General features: G+C 36.7%; 1 protein-coding gene across 1 annotated transcript in view; it reads left to right on the forward strand.

Moving 5' to 3' along the window:
• Nucleotides 1-14,079: 14,079 nt before the first annotated feature.
• The window catches only part of MTX2 (metaxin 2), a 59,398-nt gene continuing 55,821 nt past the window's right edge, over nucleotides 14,080-17,656 (forward strand). Inside the window, exon 1 of the mRNA XM_039855233.1 lies at nucleotides 14,080-14,311. Coding sequence (XP_039711167.1) covers nucleotides 14,272-14,311 — 40 coding nt within the window. The 5' untranslated portion in view covers nucleotides 14,080-14,271. The remainder of the gene's footprint in view (nucleotides 14,312-17,656) is intronic.

Consider the following 17,656-nt stretch of genomic DNA (forward strand, 5'->3'; position numbering starts at 1 on the left):
ATTTAAGTTAAGACAAGGTAATTAAGTTCCAAATTGTAGCTAATTTATTAGGAAAATGACAAATATTGTATGATTCCACTTATGTGAGATACTCAGCCAAATTCATACAGATAGAAAGTAGCATGGTGGTTACTAGGGCACTGGAAGGAGTGAGGAGGGGAGCTAATGTTTAAAGAGTAAAGAGTTTCAGTTTTGGAAGATGGAAAAGTTCTGGAGATGGATGATGGTTGTGGTCGTACAACAATGTGAACATACTTCATGCCACTGAATTGTACGCTTAGGAATGGTTAAAATGGTAAATTTTATAGAATGTATTTTTTGCCACATGCACAAAAGAATCGAAGCAGTGTGCATTTTAACACTTGCTAATCCAAGTGATTTCAGATAATGTCAATTGCACACCCTGATAGTTGTCTGACACTGCCTCTTATTTAATCCTCACTGCAGCCTGATCAAGAAGGTATAGCCGTCTCCATTACAAGAGAACTGAGAGCCAGGGAGCATTCTTATTTAAAGCCATATTGCTAGAAGTAATGGAGCTGGGAGTTATAGCCAAGCAAATTTGTGCCTGAAGTCTATGTGCTTTCTATGTGTTAACTACATCACAATGAAATAGGGGAGGTGTAAACTCTGCTTTAAAAATGTTCCAAAGTCCACATTTTAAGCATGTGGCATGGTAGTGGATGACTAGCAAACACTAGCAACAGATGGTAAAGGCAGCTCCTTTTAAACAAAAGCCAGACTGTGCTCAAGTTGAGAAGCTGGTGGTGTAAACAGGAGCAAGCTCCATGAGAAGCAGCGGAGGCCCTGAATGAAAGAACACTGTTCAGTGGGAACACTGTGGAAGGCCTCACCACCGAGCATCGGGGTCACCAGCCGTCTCCACACCCACAGGCTATGATTACTATCATACTGTATAATGCACAGCCAACATATGATGTGCTCAGAGGTAAAATTAAAATTTTATATCTTTACCTTAGAAATATGAGTGTTTCATAAGTACAAGGCACTAAAATGATTTAGATGCCACAAAGCTGTCTGGGAACAGGAACGGTGCTATCAGATGGGTATCATAAAGCTCACTGACTGCCAAACAACAGTGCCAAAAAGGAATTAGGTGCTGACCACTCAGGAAAGCTTTAGATAATGCCAACTTGAACTTTACTTTTTTTTTTTTTTACCCACCCAAACATGTTTTGGAAAATCTATGTGTATATCCTATTGTCTAGGGAACTTCAAAAGACTAAAGTGGACCACTGCAGAAACCTCAGAATATTGTCTTGAGAATACTTCAAATATTTCCAAAACACATCAGTATAAAACATCTGCAGTGTGAATTAAAGATGCCAATTGGGTTGTCAGTGAAGGCAAAGTTTAATATTCCCATATGTTATTATACAGAATCTATGATATGTTGGCTGAGTAGGGTATAAACATGCATGGTATTTGTACAGCACAGTATTTTTTCAAAATGTAAATCTTGTCTCTGGAGATATAACAATAGCAAGACTGAATTAGTTGTCTGAAGAGTAAAATGTATATTCTTTTTTTATTGCTAGCTTAAAAAGATAGAAGGAAAAGAGCAAGAATGCTAATTCCTCTAATAAATAGTATTTTTTTTCTTATTGAAGTAGTACCCACAAATCCATAATAGATATGAAATGAATATTTTTTTTTATCTTGGCATTGATAGGCCTATTACAGACCTTTGAGAGAATGCAATGGAAGCTTAATACACTCATTTACTTAATAAACTCTCTTTTTGAAGTATTGGCTCTGATATAGCTTACTCCATTTTAAAAGCTTCCTATATTTAAAAACGGTTGAATTCTTTCTAGGATGTACAAAATAAAATGAAGCATGGTAATTTCACAATGTCAAAAAAAACTCATACCTACATTATAGAAGTATTTGGAGGATTTAGTAATTTGTAGTATCCTTGCCCTTGTGGGATTTGGTAGCAAGGATAGAACAGTAGAAGCAGCTTTGTTCTGGAAGTTTTCTCCTACTTTACTCCATTTGGAGTTGACCTTCAGTGGTAATAACCATAAAGAACATTTTTAAGTGCGAAGTTATTTCGTTTAACCCAAAGGACGATTTTTATCCAGTTACTGTCTAGTTTAATTATTCAAAAGACTTTGAACTCAAAACATCATTACTGAAAGCACTAAGGGAAAATTGTCAAGTGTGTATATCTTTTATATAGGGAATTTAACTGTAGCATTATGCAAAAACCTTTAAGGTAGGGGTCAATAAACTAGGTTTCTAGATTATCGCACTCCATTGGTTGTGTGACCTTGGAAAAATAATTTTGGCTCTTTGGAACTATGCTTCATCATTTTCAAAATAAGAAAGTTGGGTTACACTCATTTTTCTGACCCATTTCACGACCAGAGGACTTTATTTTAGCAGCTGTCTGGGGACTCCAAGTTGAGAATCTACAATTAGCTTAAGTAGTTAATTTGAGGGCAAACACACAATATCTGTTAGACGTTAGGCTGGGATGGTAGGCCCAAAGTTTCCTTCCAATTCTAACAGTCTATGATCCTATGACTTATTTGGTGCTTATCCTCCAATCATCATCAACAGAAATGAGTTATGGGATGCCTCTTATCCTCTTATTTTATCACATTGGGCTAGGCAAAGGGGATACTAAAAAATTTGAAAGATTCTTCTTCAATATGGCTGGGAAGATCAGTTAGATAGATAAAATTAAAGAAGCAGGGTAATGTTTTTTGGGTGGGAACAAAAACCTCTGAAAAGGAATAATAAGGTCTTTCCAGGTGGGGATAAATGGAGACATCAGAAACATGAGAGCAGAAATATCAATGCCTGTCTTAGAATAATGTGTAGGCCCTTATAACTGAAAAAAATTGTATTATTATTTAATGAGTCCTTAATCCCAAATTGTGTATAGCAGTTTAGCTGTTATTTTAGCAAATATGGTAGCTATTATTGTTATATTTGGCCAGCCTGTGGTACATCAGACTATCCAACTGTTTACAATTACTTTTATTAACCCTAGGGAAATTATTGATGTGTCTCAGAATCTAACATTGACACAGCGGAACAATTGACAAATATTTATTGAATCCATATAGTGTGCAAATCTTTATGGGGTATAAAGCTGGACTGAAAAGGTTCTTGCCCTAAGGGAGAAGAAGACTAGTTGCTATTGTAAAATGCCCTTAAGGAAAAAAATAATAAAGAACAAGATCACATAGCTGATTTAGCACTTTAAAAAATAAACCTTCAAGCAGCCCATACTTACGAAAATGGTCTTATTCATGCCCATGATGAGAATAGTTCCCTTGGTACACTGAGGAGTCAAAACCTCTAGCTCTGGTCCAGGTCATTTTTCACCCCCATAAGCTCTAAGACTATTTCCTTTATTTTTTTCACTCTGCAGATCTCTACCTGGTGTCCCACAAGCATGCAAACTATCCTTTCTCTGGAAATTCCCACCTTGGTCAATGGCACTACTTCCAACAACCTAGTCACCAAGTCAGAAACTTTGGGCCCTGGGAGAAGGGTGTAATGAAATGGAGAAGGATTGCATACACGGAGGAGGTAGGGATAAGGGACTTTTATGAGGCTAAGGAATGTATCTGTCTTGATCATTGTATTTCTATAGTACTGGCCAATAATTGTCCAATAAATGTTTGGAATATTAAGTAGAAATTTGCCCAAGAGTGGAAATTATTGCTTTATCAAAAGGGAAGAATAAATTAATATTCATCCTTTTGCTTTTTCTGGACAACATACAGTTTGACCTGTATACAGATTCTTGAACTAGTACCATTAGTCCTTTTATTCAGTTTCATCAAGGGCTGAATAGACTTCTGTGACTTCTGCTTCAAAATATACCCAGCATTTATAATCTGACTTGTGGCAGAAATGGAAATAAGCTTTTCAAGTAGCCAATGTACAAAGATACACAACTTGTTTATAAGTTTGTATCTATATGACAAATGCTAAGTGAACATTTATGATGCTAGGCAGCAGCAGTGTTGTACTAAAGAGGACAAGATTGCTTCTGGGGGGTAGGTGAAAAAACTTATCAAGGTGGAAGATTAATACAGAACATTTAAGAATGGGCAGGAGTTTGAAAAGGCAGAGAGAAAGAAGAAGAGTATTCTAGATGAAAAGAGAATTAAGAACAGAAGCAAGAATTAACAAGGAGTACAGGATGATAGTAAATGATGATAGTGAGTAAATGTCTAAGTTGTGTAGACAAGTATCAAAGACATGTAGAAAGCATGTTACTGTATGAGCAGCATTTTACAAAGATTAATCTAGTGGTTACCTGTGGCATGATTTGAGAGGGGTTGAGAGAGACTAGAAATGTGAAAACCAATTAAGAGTCTATTTCATAAATCTTAGTGTGAGATAATGGCCTAAACCAGAGTGGCAGTGGATATACAAAGAATACAGAAAAAGATAATATGAAATGAATGATATTTTATCATTTCACAGAGCAGGAATTATATTCTAGGCCTTCTGATTTATAACAAACTACAGTGAGATATTCTTTGAAGTACATAATTGTAAGGTCTTATATTATTTTTCTTGAAGGTACTTTTTGTCTATGTAAAAAACATATTAAATAAAATATACTGATAGAGTTACCAGTTGAATTTTTTGTTATTAAAGAGGCACACTGGCACTTTTATTTCAAGCAAAATTGTGGTGGTTTAGATAACTTGACAAACTCTCTCATTATAAAACATTTGGAAATCAAGGTAAAATAAAACACCAGAAGTGAAGAGTGAATTGAAAACCAAAATGATGTAATGGAAGATGTGTATTGCTGCCCTGATGTGTTGGTCTTGTTAACCCAGAGTCTTAGGTTTATTAACCCATGCAAGAACACCAGAGCCTTGGGCCAGTGTCAGGTTAGATGCCCCCATAATGCTGGAATCCCCAAAAGGTTGTGCTCTCAGAGAAAGGACATGCTAGCAAATATCTGCCTGTCAACTCAGGTAGGCAATCAGGAGCTTGATGCTTTTCACCTGTGCTCTGGTTGGACAAAAATAGTATCCATTTGAAGTTCATAGCCATAACCCTCATATGGATGTCATTTAAATTTACACCATCTGTAGGGGTCTAGGAACTCCCCAACACTGAGAAATGAACTAAAAATGTAGTCTAGGCTGATATTAATTCTGGAGTGGGTGGTAGAAGCAAATGCAAACCTCTGCGTGTGTGCGTGGTGGGGGGAGGGGCAGGGATATACCCTTAATCATGGTTGCACATCGTTTCCACAGAGGAAGCTGCACAGATTGAGATTAGAAAATATACAAGGAAATAATCTATTATGAGTGGAGACCAGAAAATACATCAAATAGCATAATTAGACCCCGAGAACTTCAATTAATGGAAACATTGTCTAGATATGACCAAATATCTGATTAAAACAATTGTAGACTTCAAGGAAGAAATTAAGAACTTAAGAACAAGTTATTTAAAAATTTTAAAAAAGTATTTGGGGTTTCATTCTAGGCAGATTGCTTGGGAAAGGGGAGCAATTTGGGCACAAGCAGGGCTGAGACTGATAGTTGGGAGTCGTCAGCAACCCAAATCTTGATGTCCATGGAACTGATATGAATTTTCACCCTTTTCAATTTAATGCTGATACCAAAAATGTCAGATATTTTTTGGTGAGGCCTCGTGGCAGGGATCTATCTCTATGAAGTGGTGATAACTTAAGTAAAACGATGGTTCAGAACAGTGGTTGTGAGGTATCCGCCCAGGTGGAAGCAAGACCCCACCGTCAGGTAGAGTGTAGTGCTGATGGTGGTGGTGGTGGTGGTGTGGAAGGTGGAGGATATCTGCTGACAAGGAGTAGAGTGATTGTCAAGGCCATAGTCAAAAGGGCTTGAGTTTAGGGCAGTTGTATATCCTAGGAGAGAAATGGGTTACAAAACAAATTGTAAAAGAAGTCCTGTAATGTGGATTAGGCATGTGCAAAGGGAGCAGGGAAGACATAGTTTAGGGTTTGAATTGAGAGTGTCCTGGTACCAGACTTAGAATCACAAGGCTAATTCCAGACTCTACATACTGATGGAAATGAGGTTTCCAATATGCTGCCAAGCTTGGGCAAATTTAGGACCTAAAGTTGGGTGAAGTTCTATGAAGTAGGCACGGATACACCTGACTGTATTCATATATTCACTTATCCCTAGACTGTGAAATCCCTTTAGGACTTAAAAAAAATGAAGAATCTTACATTAGCCTTTGGTAATAAAGCAAGGGCCATCCCCTTTAATTTGCTACAAAATATCATGTAAAATATTTCTTTTTGCATGCAATGTGACTCTTATTTAAGTGAATGCTACATCTCAATAAACAAATTTGTGATAAATTCATCCAACTCTTTGCTGTCTAGTTTCCACTGTCACGATGATTTCTTTTAAGGTGTTTATTTAGAAGTACTTATTCCTTTGCTGATAAAGTATCTTTAGAGGAGTGATTTTTCATTTTAGAAAATTTAAAATGAAATTAAAAATTTTTGAATTTGGAATGTTTTCTGTTTGAGGGGTGGAATTCTGGTCAGCCTTGCCCTCACTCTAACCTCTTGCCATGTAGTTGCTCATCTACAGGCTCAGTCCAGATAGCCCCTGGCAGGAGCTGCTCCTTTCTGGAAAGAGCCTGCAGCTGCTAGACTGCCAGGGTGAGTGTCTGCTTCTGAGAACCACAGCGTCTTTCTGTCCTTCTTGGATCAGACTGCCTGGGAACTGTGCTGCCAGATTGCATGTGAGTTTCCAAATGCTCCTGGACCTTTGACTCAAATGGCTCCTTGTTCTTCCCTCCACAGAACCCCTCTCTTCTTCAGTGAACTCTCTTGCTGTCTCTCAGGTGCCTGCTTTAGAATGATTTTCAGCTAGGGCTGCAGTGTGACAACACCAGGAGCACTTTGTGGCAATCTTCCAGAATTAGAAGGTTCTATTTCCTGTAAAATAAAAATGAAATTTCTAGATTCTGTGTTTGATTTTGAGGGCAGAGAGGAGGCTAAAGAAAATTGGTTTACAGTGTGCTTTAAAATTTCCAAAGTGTGTTCCAAGATATGTCTCATCCTGAGAAATACTTTTGGAAAAAAAGATTGGTTAAGGAAACTTTAGGTTAGTTGTTCAAAAAAAAAATGTGTAGAAATCCACATACTATTTTCTCTGATGGAAATTCATAATGCATAGGCATATGTTAATAGTTCTGAGAAGTCCTGCAGTAAAGAAACCTGTTTAATTTTGATTAATCCAGTGTTTTAGAAACTTGTTGATCTCCATAACATTTTGAACAATACATATTATCATCCTGAAGGAACTAGAATGCTGGCGACCAAGCTTTGGAAAACACGAGGATCACCTGCACCTAAAGGCATTCGCTCAGGCCTCATTGTCTTTGCCACTTCTGCCACAGAGGCCTATTTTACCCTCTGGACCTTTCTTCTTTCTTGGCCTCTGCCACTTCCCTTATTCTGAGGGTCCTCTTATTTCATCTCTGTGTCCTAAACCTGGGTGTTCTCTAAGGTTTAGGCGTCAGCTCACGGTTCTTCCCTTTTTTAAAATAATGTTCTTCCTTTGGTTTCACATTCCATCTCCTGGTTTCAATCATCATCCATACAAGGATTAAACAAAATCAATCCCTAATATCCCTCCTAGTTCTAGTTCTGCATCTCAAAATGCCTCCAGAACACTTTCACTTGTGTATTCTGATGCCACCTCAAACTCAACATGTCTACACTTCCCTTCCCACCATACGTACCCCTTTCTGTGTATATACACAAATAATAACCAGTTACAGTCTATAAAGTTAGAGAAAACCCCAATATAACAGCAATAAAGATGATCAAATTACTTAGGAATAAATTTAATAAGAAATGTGCAAACCCTAGATGTGAAAAACTTAAAGCATTCCTGAAAGCCAAAAATGTAGACTTGAACAAATGGGAAGACATCCTCTATTCTTGGATTGAATGAGTCAACATTATAAAGATGTCAGTTCTCCTTAAATCAGTTTATAGATTTAATGCAATTCCTATAAAAATACCGAGCTTTTTAAAAATAGAGCTCTACAAGTTAATATTAAAATTTATGTAGAAAACATGCAAGAATATCTAAGATAACATTCAAAAATTATGAGAAAAGAAAGACATTGAAGAAGATAAACTACTTCATGTAAAAAAGAAAGGAGCTTAAGAAAATAAAGATTTATCTGCTCATTCGTTGAAAAGAAATGCAGGAAGGATAAACCAGAAATAATATCGGTTACCCACAGGGAGTGGATGGGACAGGATAAAAAGAATGTGTAGTAGGAATGAGAGGGGGGAGTGACACTTCTCTGTGTATGTCTTTTCATATTGCTTCTACTCTGAGAACCACGGTAGTATTTCACATGTCTCCTCCCACCCCCAAAATAATGAAAATCAGCCAGGACTTAGGAAGAACATAACCTATAATAAGATATATTACTTGTACCCCTGATATGATGTACTATAAAAGGCATATCACTTCTGGTATTCTTACCAAAAACACATAACCTCAATTTATCAAGGACAAATCATAGAAACCCACATTGAGAAACATCCTACAAAAATAACTGACCAGTATTTTTCAAAAGTGTCAATGTCAAGGGAGTCAAAGAAAAAGAAAAATTGAGAAACTGTTACATATTGGAGGAGACCAGAAACATTAGAATTAAATGCAACATGGGAGCCTGGACAAGAAAAAGAAGTGAGTGGAAAACTGGAGAAATTAGTGGAAGGTCTATAGATTAGTAAATTGTATCACATCAATGTTAATTGGTTTCAGTAATTTTGTGTTTATATTTACAAATACAATTTCACAAAATACAGATGCATTAATTTGCAAATAAAATTTTGTATTTAAGTAAAATACAAAATTATATATTTTTTATTAGATATTAATGTTAGAGAAAACTGAGCAAAGGGTATATGGGAGCTCTACAATTTTTGCCTCTTTTCCATAAATCTAACATTCAAAACAAAAGTTAGAAACAATTATATAAAATAAGATACAACTTCAGCTCTTAGGAGTATATACTTTAATACTCAAGAACTTAAATTTAAAAAATACTGGGAAGTCTATGATTTTAATTTTCATTTTAGGCCTGTCAAAGTACATTTTAATCTAAGTTATACTTTCCTTAATACGCATTCTTACTACAGCACGATCTGGTTAAGGCTGGTAAGCTTAAAGTGTTTTCCAGTATGCCATTCTTTTTCTAAAAGCCTTATGTTTTGCTGTAAGCATACACTTCAACATGATAATGGGCATTGAAAAAAGCTGGAAGATATATTTTTAGTTTATCATAAGGAAAATATATAGATGACTTACATGATTTTTTAACTGTTGTTAGATACTAAATTTATTATTATTTTAAAATTAATTCTCTTAGGTATTATCTTTGTTCACTGTTTTTATCTCATTTCAAAATACTGAGGTTCTTTGTTTTTCATAGTTATACTTATGTATGTGTGCAACTACATTTATATAGATGCATTATGTAGGCAGGTTCTCTTTTCTCAGGTATGGGGGAGTTTGGCTATAAATCTTTAGAGAAAACTGGATGAGGGAGTCTGTGTGGAGAAATTGAATTCTCTTCTCCTTTCTTAAGACAGTGAAAGGCCTTCTTATTTGAGTTTTAATACTTCAGCTTTAGGTTGCAGTTTAGATGCAAATGAGTGCTTCACATACAATATTTTTTTCTGAATTGTAGTAGTAGCCTGACGACACTACTGGTGTAAATAAATTAAATTTTAAACAAGCAGAGGCAGATGATATTTTGTGATTTTTACACATGGAATTAGGTTCTTTATGCCAGTAAAATACAGACAAAACTGAAAAGTAGATCTGGGTTCATGTGAACGACTGGGTCTAATAGTGGAGAGGAGTATTCAATCACTTAAAAAAAAAACTTTCCAGAGAGGAAATGGGAACCATAGCTATGACTGGCAAGAGGTGCTGCCACCCAATATTAGTTGTTCCTATTTTTTTTGAGTTCCTGTGTTTTATTTCTAGGATACTGTTAAAAAAATAATAAAAGGAAGCTGGCAAGATACCAAGTATTTCACACTGATATTTGAACTGAGCAACAGCCTAACATGGTTGTTTTTAATTTTAAAGAATTATATAGTGATATATTTTTATTTTATGTAGAAAGGCGGGCGGGGGGTAGGGGAGAATTGCCACGAACAGAAGCATGTTTATGCCTTTGAGAGATTGTAAGGTTCAAATACGTGACAAAATAAGGTTGTTCATTATCCCTTTGAACACTTAAGTTATTTGATGAGCTGTCAGGTTACTGAAGGTGTACTTTATATCAGGTCGAGGAGTTATTTTTCATATATCTAAATTTCAGAAAGGTATCTGGTATCTTGGCAAGGGCATTTCGCTTACATCGAAGAATTGTGGTAGCTATGGCAACATAGCACCTTAAAACATTTCTTAGGTAACATTGTCTATGACTTTAGATAGGTTTGGACACTGTTTCACAACTCTTATTACCTTGTGTTGAAATGACTTGTTTGCTTGTCCATCTTCTCAATTGTATCCATCTTCTTAGTTGGACTAACACTGAATTCAGAGCAGACACTGAATTTTGTTCACCTTAGTATCTTCACGATCTAGTTGAGGGCTCAGTATCACAAAATCAATGAATGAGTGAATGAATCTGATGCTTTAATATAGATTCTAATTAGAAAAGAAGGCAAAGGAAAATAGTAGTGGTTATGTCGTTTGGCGTAACCTTCTAGATGCTGACTTTACATCAGAGGTGACCTATTTATCTTTTCTTATTTTTCTCGAAATGGCTCTAAGTGCTCAGTTGTCCTTCTGAATTCTGCTTAGGCCTGTGTCTTTACCAGGTGTTGTTTGTGACACACATGTTGTAGACATTCTTGCTTCAGTCTCCTTAATCACCATCACCAATTCTTCAGCTTTATTTAAAGGTTGAAAGGTAAAATACGACAACTCAGATAAAGTCTAAAACCAATGCCAAACCATCATCAAAAGCAAGACTGTCTACAACTGGTCTACAATGTTTGCCAGTTTTTCTCTCTTCAACACATCATTCTGTATTAAAAAGTAAGAGTCATACAATGAGATACGTCTTGCTCATCTGTATACAGTCTTAAATAAGGGCATCGAACAATGTATTTTTACTGTTGTGTGTCTGTACATGTTCTTCTCTCATTATTACTGTAGGAGTGACTATGCTATGGAACATGAAGCTGGTTTAAGATAAGTTGTCAGCAGTATAATTAAGGCTAATGAGACTTATGTTATATAAGGCCTGAATGTAGCCAGGTCTGATCACTTCCCATAATAGACACATTTAAAGTTCTCCCCAGTTGGATAAAAACACTTTTCCCTCTATATGATAAAAGTGGCATAAAAATGTCACAGAAAGTTTAGGAGAAAGCAAAAAAGTAAAAATTCTTCCCCCTCGATACAATGCATTTGAGAAATCCCATCCAGTTTTTTTATATACATATTTTACATAGTTTTATTCACAAGAAAATGAGGCAACATATATATTCCACCCAATTTGGCAGGATAATTTGGAAATTTCGTATTTTAATTTCTTTTGAAAACCAGTAATTTTTTGAAGAATTTAGGCCCACGATAATCAATAATGCAGATATTTCCCAAAGTATAGTCCCATATGCCTGTAGTTCATGTAAGGGTGAGCTAGCCTAAAATTTAAGAGGGTGAGATCGTAAAGTGAGAAAAAGGTAAGAACCTAGTTCTGCATTGGCCATGATTTCTTAGGAATTAAACAAAATGGCAGGAAGACGATTCAGAGATATAAGTACGAATGGCTGCCACAATTCTGTACCCCTTAAAAAATATCTTTGTAAACCTCATATATTAGATCGCTTTTAGTTGTGTACAGTTCCATCATTTTTAAAAAGTAAAAACTGTTAACAGATAAACAGAAAAGCTCTGGGGCATAACATGGTTACCTTAGTGTTTTACCTGTATTAACATTCTATTTAGGTTCTTGGATTAACCATAATTAATTCTGTTGATAGGATGTGGTGGGGGTGGACTAATTTCATAAAAAGGCCTGAATTTATTATATTGTTGTCAAATAAATTGTATAATTTCGAAGGAATCCCAGCCCCAATTTTTCTCTTACAGGCGTATTTTAAAAAATAAAATGTTTACATTTAAAATATTAACATTCTGTCAGAGAAAAATGAAATGCAGATTAAATGCCTTAGTATTTTAATCTTTAAGTTTATATTCATCATAATAGTTGTATATTTTCTATACTATAGTGATATAAAATCTAGATTAGATGAAAATATTCTTATGACAGGACAGTTTTGCAAGAAAAGTGATTTTAATTAGGGCAAAGAATAAGGCTACTAATGTCATGCATTAGTATTTTATTTTAAATAATTATATGATTATCCTTTTAGTAACATATGGATTCTCTAGCACTGTTGTTTTATAAACTCATTCTTAAAAATTCCAGTGGCTTGTTTTCTTGTATTTTCCTTAACTGTGGTGATCTTAAACAGATCTTCAAGTTTAAAGCTGCCAGTTGTTCTAATACAGATGCATAAATATATTTTCTCCAGTTGGCTATTTATTACAAAGACAGTTTGTTTGTGGGTACCGTCAGGACATCTGCATTTTATTGGATTTAATTTTTAGTAATAAAGACCTCCCACATTATAGATTTTTTCCAGCCTAAATTAGCCTGTGTGGGAAGCAAAGAAACTGTCAGTTAGGGAGAAAAAGTGAATCCATATGGCACTGATGATTCTGTTTCCCTAGCTACAATGAAGAAAAGGTTGAGCACAGACAGTGCCCCCAGCAGATCCTTGTTTCTTTCTCAAAAGCCTGTTAGAACAGGGTTGGTGTCAGTTCCAACTCAGTACCTTTGAGCCAGCCCAGTTCATCCATGTGCCATTCATTAATGATTAAGCCATAGACACTCACTTAAATTACAAGGGCACATTCTCCTTTGCCTCTCCTCTTGCTCTGTTTCTCTTGCCTATATGCCCAGCCTCTGGCTCTTGCCATTCTTTTCCACTTTGGGGCTCACCTCTGCCCTTTGGACTTGTTGGATTTTGCTTTCCCCAGTCTAGTTCTCAGAACTCACAAGTTAAGGAGGCAGAAATATGAACATTAAATTGTCATAGATGTTTAGAGAGAGTTATGGAAGGATACAGAAAGGAGACATAGCTTCCTAAACGTCATGGAAACATCAGGTTTCCTTTGCAAAAACTTAAAGTTATCTGACTTTTTGATTTACTGTGTGATTTAAAATGAGTCCCTTCACCTGTCTGAACCTGTTCTCATCAGTGAAAAGAGGTTTTGGCCCACCAGATGATCTCCGAAGTCTGTTTCACTTGTAAAATCTTATACCTCTAAATCTGTAACATATTGATTTTTCTTTAATTGTATACCTATAAGAAATTATTTGGTTAAGGAGTAAAAAGTGACTTGTGGGATTCAATGTCTTCTCTTCCTGTCTCTCTCAGCCCCCCCAGAAGGGGAGAAGTGTGTGAAACTAGGGTGTGTATCTTATTCTCCAAGATGAGCTTCATTTGGGGTGCAAATATTTGAAGGGTAAACTATCTCTCAGCTTAGGCACTGCTCAAGTCTTTTTCTCTCTGGCAAGCATGTTCCAATAAAAGAAAAATTAATCACTAATGTCTGTCCATGGACTAATCAACCTAGCAGTATAGTGGAACAGAGGAAATTAAAGTGGGTTCGAATGTGGGTCTGAGCGGTCTCCCTAAGCAGGCAGTTTAAATTCTCTACACCTGTTTCCGTACCAGTAAAATGACGATAACAATACCGTCTATTGAGTTGTTACTCAAGGTTACTTGTTTACAAAATTCTCGCTTACAGGAAGGATATTAAAAATCCCGGGGGTTCCCCTGCCTGCCCCCCAGTCTGGAAGTTAGGGTAGTCAAGAACCAGGAAGGCCGCCGCTCCGCCACCCGCGCGGCAGCGAGGGGAGCCTAGGACCCGAGGGAGGGCGGAGGCAGGGCCGGCGGAAGCGCTCGCGCGCCGCTGTCAGCTGCGCCGGAAGTTCCTGGCCGGACCTGGCGGTAACCTTGGGGTACTCGCCGCCGCCGCCGCCGCCGCCACCGCCGCCACGGTGGGCTTTACAAGTCCCAGCCTCAACCGGGGTCAGACCTGTTAGCTGCCGGGCATCACTGGGGTTGCGGAGGAGGACCTTGAGGACAGCGAGGAGCAGGACACTCGGGCGCAGGGCCGCCTAGCCGACATGTCTCTGGTGGCGGAAGCCTTCGTCTCGCAGATGGCAGGTAGCGCGCGTGGCCGCAGGACGCGGACGCACGTGGGGGCTGGCGCGGGGCAGCCGGGAGAGCAGCGTGGGGCTTAGGGCTGCAGCTTTCTCCCGGCCTTGCAGTATTAGATGCCGGACCCAGGCCTGGGTATGGAGGCGGGTGCGGAGTACCAGCCTCATATCACAGATGAGAAAACAGAGGGGGAGACACTTAGCCAAGGTCACCCCGCGTAGTCGCGTCTCCTTGGCGGTGCTTTGTCCAGCCCCCCATTCGATCGGGAGGGGCTGGGGTGCAGGGAGGAGGCGGTGGGTTGGGATTGAGGTGGGGGGGCGTGGCCACAGGGGCTGGGCCTCCCAAGGCTTAAGTGTATGAGTGGGGACAGTCTCAGTGGTGGGACCTGAATTTTAAGATAATCGTCACTAGTGTGTCACCCTTATTACCTGTGTCCTTCAGGGGCCACTGGTGTTCTTGTTTCATCTCCAAGTGACACAATACTGCCATTGCTAGGTCTCTAGGATTCATTGAAACATCTTTAAATCTACATATACTTTTTAGAAACACCTTTGATTTGATAGATTGAACATGACTGATGTAAATAAACCTATGTTTCCTGTTATTGATATTTTACTTATTGTAGTAAAAGAAATGAAATAGTGTTGAGAAAACAAGGAAACTAGACATATGTATGTTAGGTGTAGGTTGATGGATAATCGTTAATCTTTAAATGGAGTTAATCTTGACTTCCTACCAGTATTGTTACCATGTGTACAGTAAAGAGACAGCAGCCACCAGGGTGAATAGGTAATTTGAAATAAGATAGTATTTTGGAAATGGAAAATACCGAATGTGTCATAAAATTTAACAAAATGTTTTTCATTGCACTACATTTGTGTGAGCATACATTTCTTTTTCCTTTTTTTCATTTAAAATAAATACATTGTTTTCTAGGAGAGAGGGAAGCTCCTACCTGATTGCAAGCTTCCTGAAAACAAGGATCATACTTGTTTTGTCCCCCATTGTATCCTGAGCACCTGTCAGTTGGTGCTCAAATATTTGTGACCTGAATCAATGAAAAATCTTGAGATTTCAAGCAACAATCATTTCTGTTTTTACCATTTATGTTAAAAGGTTAGACCATGTTTTAATTTAATTTAGATTGCTTCTATATTAAAAAGCCAGTATGCTGACATTGGTATACTGTATGCATTTGTCCCAATGTGTGCTTTCTTTTAAAGAAAAAATGATGAATGTCTTTCAATAAACTTTTAATAAGTGTGAAATTTTGCTTCAGTTAGTGAAGTTTAAGAATTTCTAGGAATTCTAACTGTCCGTCACTTAGCTATTTGTAATCATTTGTTACTCTAGCAGGAGGCATTTAAAGATGGATAATTCAGTAAATGGTGTTGGGAGAACTCCTAGGTCATAACACCTCAAGAATAAATTCCAGATGAATTGAAGATCTAAATGTAAAGTAAGAACAAAAAACCAAATTGTAATAAAATAATTAGGAAAAAAATAGGAGATTATTTTAATAATCTTGGTTAGCAGATGAGGCCTAAGCAAAACACAGAATCTAGAATCTGTGGGAGAGAAACTGTCAGATTTAAATGCGGAAAAACTTAAAAAGCTTTGTTTGATAAAAGACATAAGTTTCTACAAATTAATAAAAATATAACCCAACAGAATCAAGGGTAAAGGATAGGAACAGGCATTTCACAAAAGGGGAAATACAAATGGACAATGAACATGAAAAGATGTTCTTTGTCACTAAAAACAACAGTTTTCCACTTAGTCAGATGGACAAAAGTGAGTATGATAATTTCTAGTACTGACAAGGGCATGGGGAAAACAATTACCCTCAAATTATCAGTGAGTCCATAAATTATTACTACTTTTGGGGAACTTAATATACTTATATTTATTAAAATACAGTCCTTTGACCTAGAAATTCATCGGGGGATTTATCTGATAGAAATATAAGGACTAGTATTTAAAGAAATATACAGGAAAAAGAAATACACAGTGATATTGTAGCATTATTTGTAATAGCAAAAACTCAGAAAAGTCCTTATTTTACATCAAAATTATGGTATGCCCACATTATTACAGATACTAAAAATGAAGAGGTACACCTTTGAAGTATATTGGCTTGAAAGCTATGCTTATCTTAAGTAAAAAGTTATAGAATAATAGTATGAACCCATTATTAAATAAACCATATTTAAACATGTATATGTAAGTGAAAAATACATAGAAGAATATTCAACTAATTTTAAGTAGTAATTTCAGGGTAATAAGGATAGGGTATGGATAATTTATGATTTTGAATTAGTTGCCTGGATCGCTAGATGGTGATATGGTAGATGTAAAAATTTAAAAGGATAAAAATAGTCCTGGATATTAAATGGTTTTCAAAATCTTTTGTAACAGCCTATGTATTTTAAATTTTGACTTGCCTTTTTTCTTTAAATAGCAGGATATTCCAATATGTTACTTGAGTTCTTGTTTTAAATTTTTTTTTTTTTGTTACTGTCAGTTGGGTGACTATCATAGGGGAGGATTGAGTAGCCCCATTTGTATTATACGACCTCATTTGGAGCAGTCACTATAGCCAAACGATGGAGTACTGTGATGGACAGTCCTGACTCACTTGCCTATTCCTGTGCCAGGAGTGGCTCCAGGCTTTAGGGCTACACAGAGCAAACAATACACACAAGAGAAGGAGAGCGAGGTTCTGAGCTCTAAACGAGAGAACTCTATAGTGTTGATCACTTCCTTCACCTTGCTTTTACACTGCCTATGGACTTTGGAGTGAGAGTCAGACCTGGGTTCTTATTTGGTTACTTACTAAACGTGTGACTTATTTGGTTACTTACTAAACGTGTGACTTATTTGGTTACTTACTAAACGTGTGACCTTGGGCAGATTACTTGCCTTTTTAAGTCCCAGGTCTCTTATGTGCAAAACGGTGAAGATAATTATAGGTTATTTAAAGATGATGAGAAAAGATGTAAAATGCTCACCATTGTGTCTGACACATTGTAAGCACTCAGTAAGTGTTCATTAATATTATTTTTAGCTGTTTACCTATCAGTTTTTCTCTTCTACTGGATTTTGCCTCTAACTTCCTGTGCGAAGATACCAAGTTTAGTCAAGCTTTTAAAAGTTATTTCTAAATAGACTACATAATTTATTTCAATATAAAACATCTGTAAACAGTTATTACAATTATTAAAATTATTCCTATAACAAATTTTTCTAAAATATTTTTTTCAAGATTATACATTTCATAAACTCCAGCCATGTTTATCTTTATTATAAAATTGAATTTTTGGTATAGGTCATAGGTATATACATTCTGAG

Source organism: Pteropus medius, unplaced genomic scaffold, assembly GCF_902729225.1.
Source record: "Pteropus medius unplaced genomic scaffold, Ma_sr-lr_union100, whole genome shotgun sequence".
NCBI classification, from domain to species: Eukaryota; Metazoa; Chordata; class Mammalia; order Chiroptera; family Pteropodidae; genus Pteropus; species Pteropus medius.